This window comes from Mytilus californianus, unplaced genomic scaffold (assembly GCF_021869535.1).
Source record: "Mytilus californianus isolate M0D057914Y unplaced genomic scaffold, xbMytCali1.0.p SCAF_7, whole genome shotgun sequence".
NCBI lineage: Eukaryota > Metazoa > Mollusca > Bivalvia > Mytilida > Mytilidae > Mytilus > Mytilus californianus.
The window spans coordinates 31,244,240-31,257,298 of NW_026262723.1; the positions used below are offsets into that span (position 1 = coordinate 31,244,240).

Genomic DNA, 13,059 nt, shown 5'->3' on the forward strand with positions numbered 1-13,059 from the left:
TAAATAAGTAACTTATACATAAGCAGTTAAACATGTTAAAGTTAGCTCTAATGACTTATAGGCGACCTTTAAAAAACATTTAGTGACAGATGATAATGATTCAAAGACTCCCGGACAGCCGGACTGCCATTATATTATTTAACAGTATATTTGTTTAGTCATGTATATGATTGAAATTGAAGTATCAATAAAACAGGTTCTGTAAAATAATACTGTAAATTCAGAAATTATTGCGATGTTTTTATTATTGCGAAAAATGCGACAGGGTTATAATCGCAATAATCTAAACTCGCATTTTGAAATTTTTTATATAAATTAAACAGGATTTTTCTCAATATCGCAAAAATTAAAATCGCATTTTAGTCTAAAATGACAAAATCGCAATAATAAATGCACGCAATAATTTCTGAATTTACAGTAAACTTAAAATTTATTAGCTTTATCCTTGAACCCTATAAATGAAACACAGATTTTTCAAAAGAAAATTGTTCTTTTATTTAAATGCATAACATATTGTACTAGCCAAAATTATAAATGCATAACAAACTTTAGGTAGCATGTATAAATTTACAGTCGATGACTCTTTAACTCTCTATAGTGCAACACATAATTATACAAAAGTAAAAAAAAAACCAAAAAACTGAATGTTTCTATCACTGATTGCTATATCTTTGCACAAAGGGCTGGTCTTTGGACATACCACTATCATCTTATGCAATTTCTTACACACTGATTTCTATGTTCTGAGGTATAAAATGGACTCGTGTCATGTCGTGATCTGCAATATCCTCTGGAGATCCCCTCTTGTGTTTGTCATGTGACATGAGGTGCCGTTTAAGAAATTTGGTTACTGGAACGGTTGTCAACATGAAGCCAGCTAGAATGATAAAGATACTGCTGAAGTAGAAAGTATTATTGTAACTTCCTGATGTGTCATACAGCCAACCTGAAAAAATAAAATCAACAAATTTCAGTGTGGGACGACAGAAATCTTGAGAAAATAAAATGAACAATTTACAGTGTCCGATATCTCATTAACAGATTAGGGGTATCTTAAGAATACTTTCAGTAAATGCAAGTATCTTTGATATATGATATCAATTATTAATGTTTGATCTGTGTTTTCTTGTCTAGTATACATTTTGTAGATATAAGAAGATGTGGTATGAATGCCAATGAGACAACTTTATTATAGAGTTTATTTACATATGAATTTTCATTATAAAAATAAGGACATGTAGTATGATTGCCAATGAGACAACTTTTCACCAGAGACCAAAAGAGGTAGATGTAAGCAACTATATGGTTAAAAGGAAGTAAATAAAGATGATTGTCACCACCTAGATTTCACATCCAAGATAATAGGTAGAAGTAAATTTATTTTCTGCTGCCCTAGTAATTAGAAATCAAAATTGAAATAGTGAGAAATGAGTGTTGGCCATTGGTGTAGAAATAGCGAGAAATTTAGAGAAAACTCTCTGTGACGAGAAACGTTTTCTGTGCCAAATTAAGCAAGGGGTGTTCTTCATTTATACTATTTCGAAAATTCCGGAACCGTTGAGTACCCTTAAAAAATGCCATTTTTCTATCAAAAAAGCTGCGGCACCATATGTGTTTTGCAGTTTCAATTACACCCAAAGGTGTTGATAATTCAGATTTCGACATTTTTTTCAATGGATCTTTGATAGGGAAAACGCAGGACCAAAAAAGGCTACCATTGTCGCCTATGTAAATAATTACTTCCTTGTAACCATATAGATCAATGTCCAGCCTTCAACAATGAGTAAAACCCATGTCTTATATAGTCACCTATAAAAATAAGTCTTCCCTTTGATAGTTTTACAGTAACAGATGATATCATAATTTTGTTGACCATTATAAAATGTCACAGAAAACCATAGATATGTTCCACTTGTGGTAACTAACCACCATCAAGTTTTCTTTTCCTCGTCTGGCACATTATCCTAAATCTCCTTTTATTCTAATTAGAAAATATTTGAAAAGTTGGAGTATTTAAAAAGTTGAAATATTTAAATATTTTGGCCAAAAGCACATTAGCATTGATTCTGTGTTATGAGGACATTATAGACGCCCAAATTCAGGCTTAAATATGAAAAATTTATCAAATATGCCACAAAACATCACTTTTCAGATATTTTTTGTCTAAAATTGAAGTGGCTGCATTCGTGTTCAGTCTCGACCTTTATATATATTATGTATTATCATCAAATACAACATATATTTAAATATTAAGACTGAACACAAGTGCGGCCACTTCTATTTTTGACATTAAAACCGTCTAAAAATTAGCACAAATGCTGAAATTGTGAAGATTTCAGAAATTTTGCATGAATTAATGATGCTAGTACCTGATAAAAGTGCAGTGTAATGTCAAAAACAGCCCATATTTATGTAATGAAAGTATTCTAATTTCCAATAAATAGCTAAAAGTTTAAATTTTTAACAAATTTTTGAAATGCTATATTTTAGGGCCAAAAAGGGGTCTTACCGGGCCTACTCCTTTAATAATAACCTTAAAATCAAGGACCACCTCATCATCAACCTAACGGAAGGGACTAATAATTTATTTGAGGAAATAAAGGGAACAGAATAAAGAAATTCAACTTTATCATGTTTATATAAAATTTCTGTTTTATGAAAACCTGAAAATACAATGCTGCAAACTTTACTCATCTGATTATTAAATATACATTTATGTCAGGAAGCAGAGATTTGTGAACAGGACATCTATGCTTGACTATATATAAGCGTGTGTACATGACTGATTGTGTGTGAATTATGGCTTTTAAAAGTTAACTTACAATACCAGCCATGGAATCTAAGCTTAAAATAGTTAACAAGTCTGAGCTGACTCTACACATGCATGCAAGATTACTTTATTCCATCCTAAATACCAATGTTGTTTATTTACATTGAAGGTCATACTTTTCCCTCACAAATAAGAAGTTTTTTTTACGTAATATCAAACATATATCTAACACATTAAATAGCTCAATCAAACATTATTTGTGTTCTCTGATTAAGTTGATACCTGGCACATTTTTAGAGTTCAAACAAGAGTCCATGAGCAGAACCACAACTGTAACAAAGAGCTAACCCTCAGCTGGGGGCCCTAAAATAGCATCAGTAAAAGAATAATTGTTGGCGGTTTGACCTCATATATAAGAATTGCCCAAGATCAACACTGGTTAGATTCAGGGTTGAAAAAACAAATAAAATTTATATGATTTAATTAGCAAATAACTCCTGTCAACTTCAAATTTTGAGCAAACTCATAATCAGTGTCTTGAATTCGGCTGTGAAATTATATTCTGATACAAATCACTACCAACGTTGTAAACTTGCTTGCTGCAGACTTCAACTATGTACCTAAAGAAGGTATCAATCTCAGATTAATCTATATAGGATTTAAATTTGATAAAGACCCTCTAAAAATGTTATCAAAAATGTTACACATATCAAGCATGTCAAGCAGACTGTACAAACAATTACTACTCAGAAAATAATTTGTCAATTTTTTCAGTACAGTTATTTCACACAGCTACTTACATTACAAAATGTGAGAGATGATCAGAGATAACCCTAAAAAGAGGAAACATAAGGGGATTTGAGGTCACTGTCAGGAAACTGGTCCACATTTTTTATTTCTTACAACACGGTACAAACTAAAATGTTTGGTTTAAATAATATATATAGTATTGATAGACAACTGTATAACTTCGTCGAAACAGAAAGTTCAGAAAGTATAAACAGCAAGGGGTGCCACTACCTATTTACCTACCACTTTCTGGTTTTGAAATATAACCTGAAACAGTCACACAAATTGAAATGACATATATTTCAGCAAATTTTGGTATATTTCCCTTTTTGTTTCTGTATTAGAATATATATAAATCTGTGTCAAGGAAAGACATTTCATACCAAGATACAGTCTATAATCCTTACCAATCAATGAGTAGAAACTTGTCTTTATAAATATTAGTCGCAACAAATGAAAATTTAACATATTTCAATGTCTCAGCAGGTATTAGTCATGAGAAATGTTTAAATGCATACATGTAAATGTATATGTCTTATTTGTACTACATGTACAATGTCAATGATGTTGAATCCTTTGAAATGTTGAAAAATGGGATCTTACAAATAAAAATGCCTCACATCACAAAATTTGAACAGAAAATAGAAAGTTGTGACCTTCCCTAATAGAAATTACACATTCTGCTTATATATTTCAGACCTAATGTTTTAACATGCAATGCAATATATATATGCAATATTGTAAAATTTATAAGTTTTACTTCATGCAAAAGGCTAAACTCTGTGGCTAGACTTAAATATACCTCTTCATCACAGAAAATTCTGCATAATGTAATTAAAGTGGGTCTCATTGGGGTCTAAGTGTGACGCAGGATTGCCGATTTTTTGTAAGCGTGACACGTGAAAGTCAAATTATTGTGCCGTGAAAACGGGAAATGAAGTCTAGCAGGACACAGGAAATTACAAATAAAATGCTTCGCTGGGCGCAGCTTGATACGACCGCAGAGGTCGAACCCTGAACAGTTGGGGCAAGTATGGACACAACATTCAAGCTTGATACAGCTCTGAATTTGGATTGTGATTAAATATTTGACACAGCATAGGTTTCTGACACAGAAAGAATGTGGTCTAAGAACTTCAATTTTTTTAATTTACCTATTATGGTCCAATGTCCAAAATCAAAATACATGGTTAGATTCAGCATATCAAAGAACCCCATATATTCAATTTTTGTTGAAATCAAACAAAGTTTAATTTTGGACCCCAACTTGGACAAACTTGAAAACTGGTCCCATAATCAAAAATCTAAACACATGTTTAGAATCAGCATATCAAAGTACCCGAAGAATTCAATTTTTGTTAAAATCAAACTAAGTTTAATTTTGGACCCTTAGGACCTTAATGTAGACCAATTTAAAAAACAGGACCCAAAATTAAAAATCTAAATACACGGTTAGATTTGGCATATCAAAGAACCCCAATAATTCAATTTTTGATGAAATCAAACAAAGTTTAATTTTGGACCCTTTTGACCTCAATATGAACCAATTTGATAGCGGGCCCACAAATAAAAAATCTAAATACATGGTAAGATTCAGCATATCAAAGAACCCCATATATTCAATTTTTGTTGAAATCAAACAAAGTTTAATTTTGGACCCCAATTTGGACCAACTTGAAAACTGGGCCAAAAATCTAAAATCTAAATACATGTTTAGAATCAGCATATCAAAGAACCCCATATATTCAATTTTTGTTGAAATCAAACAAAGTTTAATTTTGGACCCAACTTGGACCAACTTGAAAACTGGGCCCATAATCAAAAATCTAAACACATGTTTAGATTCAGCATATCAAAGAACCCCAAGAATTCAATTTTTGTTAAAATCAAACTAAGTTTAATTTTGGACCCTTTGGACCTTAATGTAGACCAATTTAAAAAACGGGACCCAAAATTAAAAATCTTATTACACGGTTAGATTTGGCATATCAAAGAACCCCAATAATTCAATTTTTGATGAAATCAAACAAAGTTAAATTTTGGACCCTTTGGACCTCAATGTGGACCAATTTAAAAACGGGCCCAAAATCCAAAAACTTAATACACGGTTAGATTCAGCATATTAAAGAACCCCAAGAATTCAAGAATAAAACCCCATTGAAATTGATCAAGAAATAAGCAATTTATACGAAGTATCTTCTTTTGCACAATACTGTGCAATTGAATATTTCTTGCTATTGCGCAATACTGTACAATTGGCAATTTCTTGCTATTGCACAATATTGTGCTATTGGATATTTCTTGCTATTGCGCAATACTGTGCAATTGAAGATTTCTTGCTATTGCGCAATACTGTGCAATTGAAGATTTCTTGCTATTGTGCAATACTGTGCAATTGAAAATTTCTTGCTATTGCACAAAACTTATTATATAATAATTTACACATCCTGTTTGGTGTGTATCTCCTACCCTATCATTATTATTTGCTTTTAAATATAAATCAGAAATAACCAACTTAAAATGGAAAATTTTAAAAGAAAAAAAAAAGGAAAAAAAGAAAAAAAAAAAAAAAAAAAAATCCCCCCCCCCCAAATTTTTTGAACCCCCTTATGATTCATCACCCCCAAACTCAATCCCAGCCTTCCCTTTGTGGTATGGTACCTTGCAGTACAATTTCAGAGAGATCCATACACTTGAACACAAGTTATTGTCTGGAAACTAGAAAAATGCTTATTTTTGGCCCCTTTTTGGCCCCCAATTCCTAAACGTTTCGGGCAATTACCCCCAAACTCAATTCCAGCTTTCCCTTTGTGATATGGAACCTTGTAGTACAATTTCAGAAATATCCAAACACTTACACACAAGTTATTGTCATGAAACTAGAAAAATGCTTGTTTTTTGCCCCTTTTTTGGCCCCTAATTCCTAAAATTTTGAGGCAATTACCCCCCAAATCAATTACAGCCTTCCCTTTGTGATATGGAACCTTGTGGTACAATGTCAGAGAGATCCATACACTTACACACAAGTTATTGTCTGAAAGTTACAAAAATGCTTATTTTTGGCCCCTTTTTCCTTAACTGTTGGTACCATAACCCCCAAAATCAATCCCAACCTTCCTTTCGTGGTATTGAACCTTATGGTGAAATTTCATGGAGATCCATTCACTTAAACTAAAGTTAGAGTGCGAAAACCAATGTGTCTTCGGACGACGCCAGACGACGCCGGACGACGACGACGACGACAACGACGACGACGACGATGACGACGCCAACGTCATACCAATATACGACCAAAAAATTAAAAATTTTTGCGGTCGTATAAAAAATGAGAATTGCTTACCTACATAGTGTAAGCGGGATACGGGAATCTGACAAAACAGTAAGCGGGATCCGGGATCAGAACCCCCCAATGAGACCCCATTAAATTCAAAACCATGAACATGAAGAACATCCATTTTTACATACATTTTTGTGCATAAAAATGAGAAGATGTGGTATGATTGCCAATGAGACAACTTATATCCACCAGAGACCAAATGCATGAAATGATGTAGCTGTAAGAAACTATAGGTCACAGTACTGCCTTCAACAATGAGACATTTTTGTACAATTACATCTCCTCTCATCAATCTAAAAATTGTGACAAAGAAAAAGATTGTATCACAGTGCATGCAAAGAATCTGAATTTGAATTTCTAACATACCAGACATGCTTTATCCATGCAACTAATGGGATTACTGAATTATCTCCCTTTACAGTTTTTTGTAAGTTTTTGTACAATTACATATCTTTTCATCAATCTAAAAATTATGACAAAGAAAAAGATTGTATCACAGTGCATGCAAAGAATCTGAATTTGAATTTCTAACATGCACCTGCCCTAAGTCAGGAATCTGATGTTCAGTAGTTGTCGTTTGTTGATGTGGTTCATAAGTGTTTCTCGTTTCTCGTTTTTTATATAGATTAGACCGTTGGTTTTCCCGTTTGAATGGTTTTACACTAGTAATTTTTTGGGGCCCTTTATAGCTTACTGTTCGGTGTGAGCCAAGGCTCCGTGTTGAAGACCGTACTGTGACCTATAATGGTTTACTTTTATAAATTTTGACTTGGATGGAGAGTTGTCTCATTGGAACTCATACCACATCTTCTTATATCTATGCTTTATCCATGCAACTAATGGGATTACTGAATTATCTCCCTTTAAAGTTTTTTGTAAGTTTCCAATCAAGGGAAATGCAATTTCAATCACACTTTATGTCTCACTTGTGCATAGTTAAATACACCTTTAGTTTCTAAAAGTTTAAAAGTGTGAATTAATAACTTATATGGACAAATTATAAGAACATATTAATTAAGCCCTTTTAACATGTTTAATTGACAAAACAATTTGTCTTAAAAATTCCCTTACTATTTTTTCAAATAAAGGCATTACTAAACATTGCTAAAAAGCCATTTTTTTACTCTCAATGATCAATAAGATGACTATACAAATATAATGCAGTCAAAGGGAAATAATTCTTGAATCTTTAGGCACATTCCTTATCATATGTGATGATAAAAAAAAAAAGAGAACCAAAATAACAAATTATAAATATGATATACATTATATGTAACTTAACTATGAAAAAATATATTTTTCTATTATTGCTTTATATTCTAAAAGGGAACATTTCAATTTCCTATATGAAACAAAGGGATATCAATACCAGTAGTTCACATACACAGACAATTCAGAAATTAATGTGTGCGTTTATTATTGTGAATCTTTGGAATTGACCACTGTCAAAAATGTGATCTGATTAAGGAAATGCGAATATTATTATGTCTCATCAAACAAAATAAGCGTTCTATAAATTACATGTATATTTACCTGCAACTGGTGGTCCAACCATATTGGCAATCCCTTGTATAAGCATGGTCAGTCCATATGCATTTGTTAACTTGTCCATACCCAAAAATTCCACCAAAATTAATGTTGAAAGAACATAGTTAGCACTGATGAAGAATCCAAATACACCACTTATGATGGCCAATACCGAAAAGCTTGAGAACATAGGATAAAATAATAGTGCAAGTCCTGACAGACTAATGGATAGGCCATACAGTAGTGGAAGATTAATATTCTTGTCACCAATATAGCCATACATAATTTGTCCGATAGTATTAACCCCTCCAATAACAGAGAGTAAATATGACGCCTTTTTATCTGAGATTCCAACGTTTTTGGCCTGATCCACTGAAAACACATAAGGCACGTCGTACCAGAAGTACAATGTAAAATTGGACAACGCAAACAAGATGAAAAGGGGACTTTTGATAATCTTTGGATCGAACATAGTTCTGAAAAACTTTTTCATGTGTTTTGAAAATCTAAGTAGTTTTGGCATTCCTGGACACCATTCGTCTTCATCATCTGAACTATCATCATCAAATGATCCATGATATAATTCTGGACAACTGGTTGATCGGTAATGAATATGGGAAATCTTCATGATATTTCCACGGTAAAACAAATCTTTACGACACATTGGGAAATATTGTGACAATTTTGCCCTTTGCACTGTTTTTTGTTTGTTGCGAAATTTCTGTCTTTTAATAGGATCTTCTTTAACGATAACAATTTTGTCATTACTAGTGACTGTCAACATACCTTCTATGGGATTGTTAATAATGTTAACATCAGATGAACCTCTTGTGCGGAAATAATTCTTTAGAATATCAAGAGCTTCATCAGTGTTTGTGCACATTTCCTTGAAAACTTCTTTTGGTATTTTGTTCTTCTTTTCTGCCAGAAATGTTGGTAGTATTACTTGCGAATGACTTAACTGCTCAGATCCAATATATTTCTCCTCATCTGAATCACTGCTAGAGCTGTCCGATTCACTACATTTTCTACTACGTCTACCATGATCAGGAAGACTGGCTTTTGACACTGACCTTGACATTTTTTCGAATGCTTCTAGATTTCTTTGCCACTCTTGTTCTGGAGTGAATTCCAAAGGTCGTAACAAGGCACCACAAACAACTAAATTTAATGTAATTCCACTAAGAATTATAAATGATCCTCTCCACGTGTATTCTTCAATCAAGTACTCAAGGAATGGAGCAAATAAAAATGTTCCGATTCCTGATCCACAGACAGCAAGCCCTGTAGCAAGGGCCCGTTTCTTATGGAAATAGAAAGCCACCATGACAAGTGATGTCACATATCCCATAGACATGCCAGTTCCTGCTACTATTCCAAACAAGAAACACAACATGCCAATAGAATTGGCAAAGGCACTGGCAAACACGCCAATGCTTGTTAATATTCCGCCAAATATCAAAACTTTTCTACATCCAAATTTTGTTGCCAGTCCACCAGCTAAGGGACCTGCTATCAAGGGCATCCCGAAAAATAAAGATGGGATCCATGAAGTTGTACTTTTACTCTCTCCAAAAACATCCAACAATTCTGAATACAAAACGCCCAAAGAAAAGGCAAAGCCATCACTAATCATATTAGTCAAAAATGCGCTCAATACAATGATCCATCCATAGCCCCCGTCTGGTGCGGGCGGCATAGAAATGGTTGATGATTCAATGGAAAGACTTCCATCTGAGCTGGAAGATGACACACTTTTTGAGATCGGTTTGTTCTTGCCATTTTCATCACATGATTCGGCCATTGTATATCACAGAACTTAGTCTTAATAAATCGTTGATTTAAATTGTTACTGGAGAAGAATTCGGCTAAGTATATACAGAATATATCAGATAAACACAGTTTAGTCATTGGCCTACACAAATGTAATTTACTTCTTACACTGAGATGTAAATTCCAGTGAGGTCCAGCCTTGAACTTCATCAGTAGTGGGAATATTCTGAAAGTAGAAGAAAATTATGAATAAGGACCAGCCTTACACTTCATCAGTAGTGGGAATATTCTGAAAGTAGAAGAAAAATCATGATTAAGGACCAGCCTTGCACTTTATTAGTAGTGGGAATATTATGAAAATAAAAGAAAAATCATGATTTATAAGGACCAGCCTTTCACTTCATCAGTAGTGGGAATATTCTGAAAGTAGAAGAAAAATCATGATTAAGGACCAGCCTTGCACTTTATTAGTAGTGGGAATATTATGAAAATAAAAGAAAAATCATGATTTATAAGGACCAGCCTTTTACTTCATCAGTAGTGGGAATATTCTGGAAGTAGAAGAAAAATCATGATTAAGGACCAGCCTTGCACTTTATTAGTAGTGGGAATATTATGAAAATAAAAGAAAAATCATGATTTATAAGGACCAGCCTTTTACTTCATCAGTAGTGGGAATATTCTGAAAGTAGAAGAAAAATCATGATTAAGGACCAGCCTTGCACTTTATTAGTAGTGGGAATATTATGAAAATAAAAGAAAAATCATGATTTATAAGGACCAGCCTTTTACTTCATCAGTAGTGGGAATATTCTGAAAGTAGAAGAAAAATCATGATTAAAGACCAGCCTTGCACTTTATTAGTAGTGGGAATATTATGAAAATAAAAGAAAAATCATGATTTATAAGGACCAGCCTTTCACTTCATCAGTAGTGGGAATATTCTGAAAGTAGAAGAAAAATCATGATTAAGGACCAGCCTTGCACTTTATTAGTAGTGGGAATATTATGAAAATAAAAGTAAAATCATGATTTATAAGGACCAGCCTTTCACTTCATCAGTAGTGGGAATATTCTGAAAGTAGAAGAAAAATCATGATTAAGGACCAGCCTTGCACTTTATTAGTAGTGAGAATATTATGAAAATAAAAGAAAAATCATGATTTATAAGGACCAGCCTTTTACTTCATCAGTAGTGGGAATATTCTGAAAGTAGAAGAAAAATCATGATTAAGGACCAGCCTTGCACTTTATTAGTAGTGGGAATATTATGAAAATAAAAGAAAAATCATGATTTATAAGGACCAGCCTTTTACTTCATCAGTAGTGGGAATATTCTGAAAGTAGAAGAAAAATCATGATTAAGGACCAGCCTTGCACTTTATTAGTAGTGGGAATATTATGAAAATAAAAGAAAAATCATGATTTATAAGGACCAGCCTTTTACTTCATCAGTAGTGGGAATAGTCTGAAAGTAGAAGAAAAATCATGATTAAGGACCAGCCTTGCACTTTATTAGTAGTGGGAATATTATGAAAATAAAAGAAAAATCATGATTTATAAGGACCAGCCTTTCACTTCATCAGTAGTGGGAATATTCTGAAAGTAGAAGAAAAATCATGATTAAGGACCAGCCTTGCACTTTATTAGTAGTGGGAATATTATGAAAATAAAAGAAAAATCATGATTTATAAGGACCAGCCTTTCACTTCATCAGTAGTGGGAATATTCTGAAAGTAGAAGAAAAATCATGATTAAGGACCAGCCTTGCACTTTATTAGTAGTGGGAATATTATGAAAATAAAAGAAAAATCATGATTTATAAGGACCAGCCTTGCACTTCATCAGTAGTGGGAATATTCTGAAAGTAGAAGAAAAATCATGATTAAGGACCAGCCTTGCACTTTATTAGTAGTGGGAATATTATGAAAATAAAAGAAAAATCATGATTTATAAGGACCAGCCTTTTACTTCATCAGTAGTGGGAATATTCTGAAAGTAGAAGAAAAATCATGATTAAGGACCAGCCTTGCACTTTATTAGTAGTGGGAATATTATGAAAATAAAAGAAAAATCAAGATTTATAAGGACCAGCCTTTTACTTCATCAGTAGTGGGAATATTCTGAAAGTAGATAAAAATCATGATTAAGGACCAGCCTTGCACTTTATTAGTAGTGGGAATATTATGAAAATAAAAGAAAAATCATGATTTATAAGGACCAGCCTTTCACTTCATCAGTAGTGGGAATATTCTGAAAGTAGAAGAAAAATCATGATTAAGGACCAGCCTTGCACTTTATTAGTAGTGGGAATATTATGAAAATAAAAGAAAAATCATGATTTATAAGGACCAGCCTTGCACTTCATCAGTAGTGGGAATATTCTGAAAGTAGAAGAAAAATCATGATTAAGGACCAGCCTTGCACTTTATTAGTAGTGGGAATATTATGAAAATAAAAGAAAAATCATGATTTATAAGGACCAGCCTTTTACTTCATCAGTAGTGGGAATATTCTGAAAGTAGAAGAAAAATCATGATTAAGGACCAGCCTTGCACTTTATTAGTAGTGGGAATATTATGAAAATAAAAGAAAAATCATGATTTATAAGGACCAGCCTTTTACTTCATCAGTAGTGGGAATATTCTGAAAGTAGAAGAAAAATCATGATTAAGGACCAGCCTTGCACTTTATTAGTAGTGGGAATATTATGAAAATAAAAGAAAAATCATGATTTATAAGGACCAGCCTTTCACTTCATCAGTAGTGGGAATATTCTGAAAGTAGAAGAAAAATCATGATTAAGGACCAGCCTTGCACTTTATTAGTAGTGGGAATATTATGAAAATAAAAGAAAAATCAT

General features: G+C 32.9%; 1 protein-coding gene across 2 annotated transcripts in view; it reads right to left on the reverse strand.

Moving 5' to 3' along the window:
- Window positions 1-470: 470 nt before the first annotated feature.
- The window catches only part of LOC127710026 (monocarboxylate transporter 12-like), a 32,426-nt gene continuing 19,837 nt past the window's right edge, over window positions 471-13,059 (reverse strand). For both annotated transcript variants that reach the window (XM_052215744.1, XM_052215745.1), the window contains exons 2-3: window positions 8,430-10,422; window positions 471-946 (exon numbers count right to left, since the gene is read on the reverse strand). In XM_052215744.1, the coding sequence (XP_052071704.1) occupies window positions 723-946; window positions 8,430-10,227 (2,022 nt within the window). In that variant the 5' untranslated portion in view covers window positions 10,228-10,422 and the 3' untranslated portion in view covers window positions 471-722. The remainder of the gene's footprint in view (window positions 947-8,429; window positions 10,423-13,059) is intronic.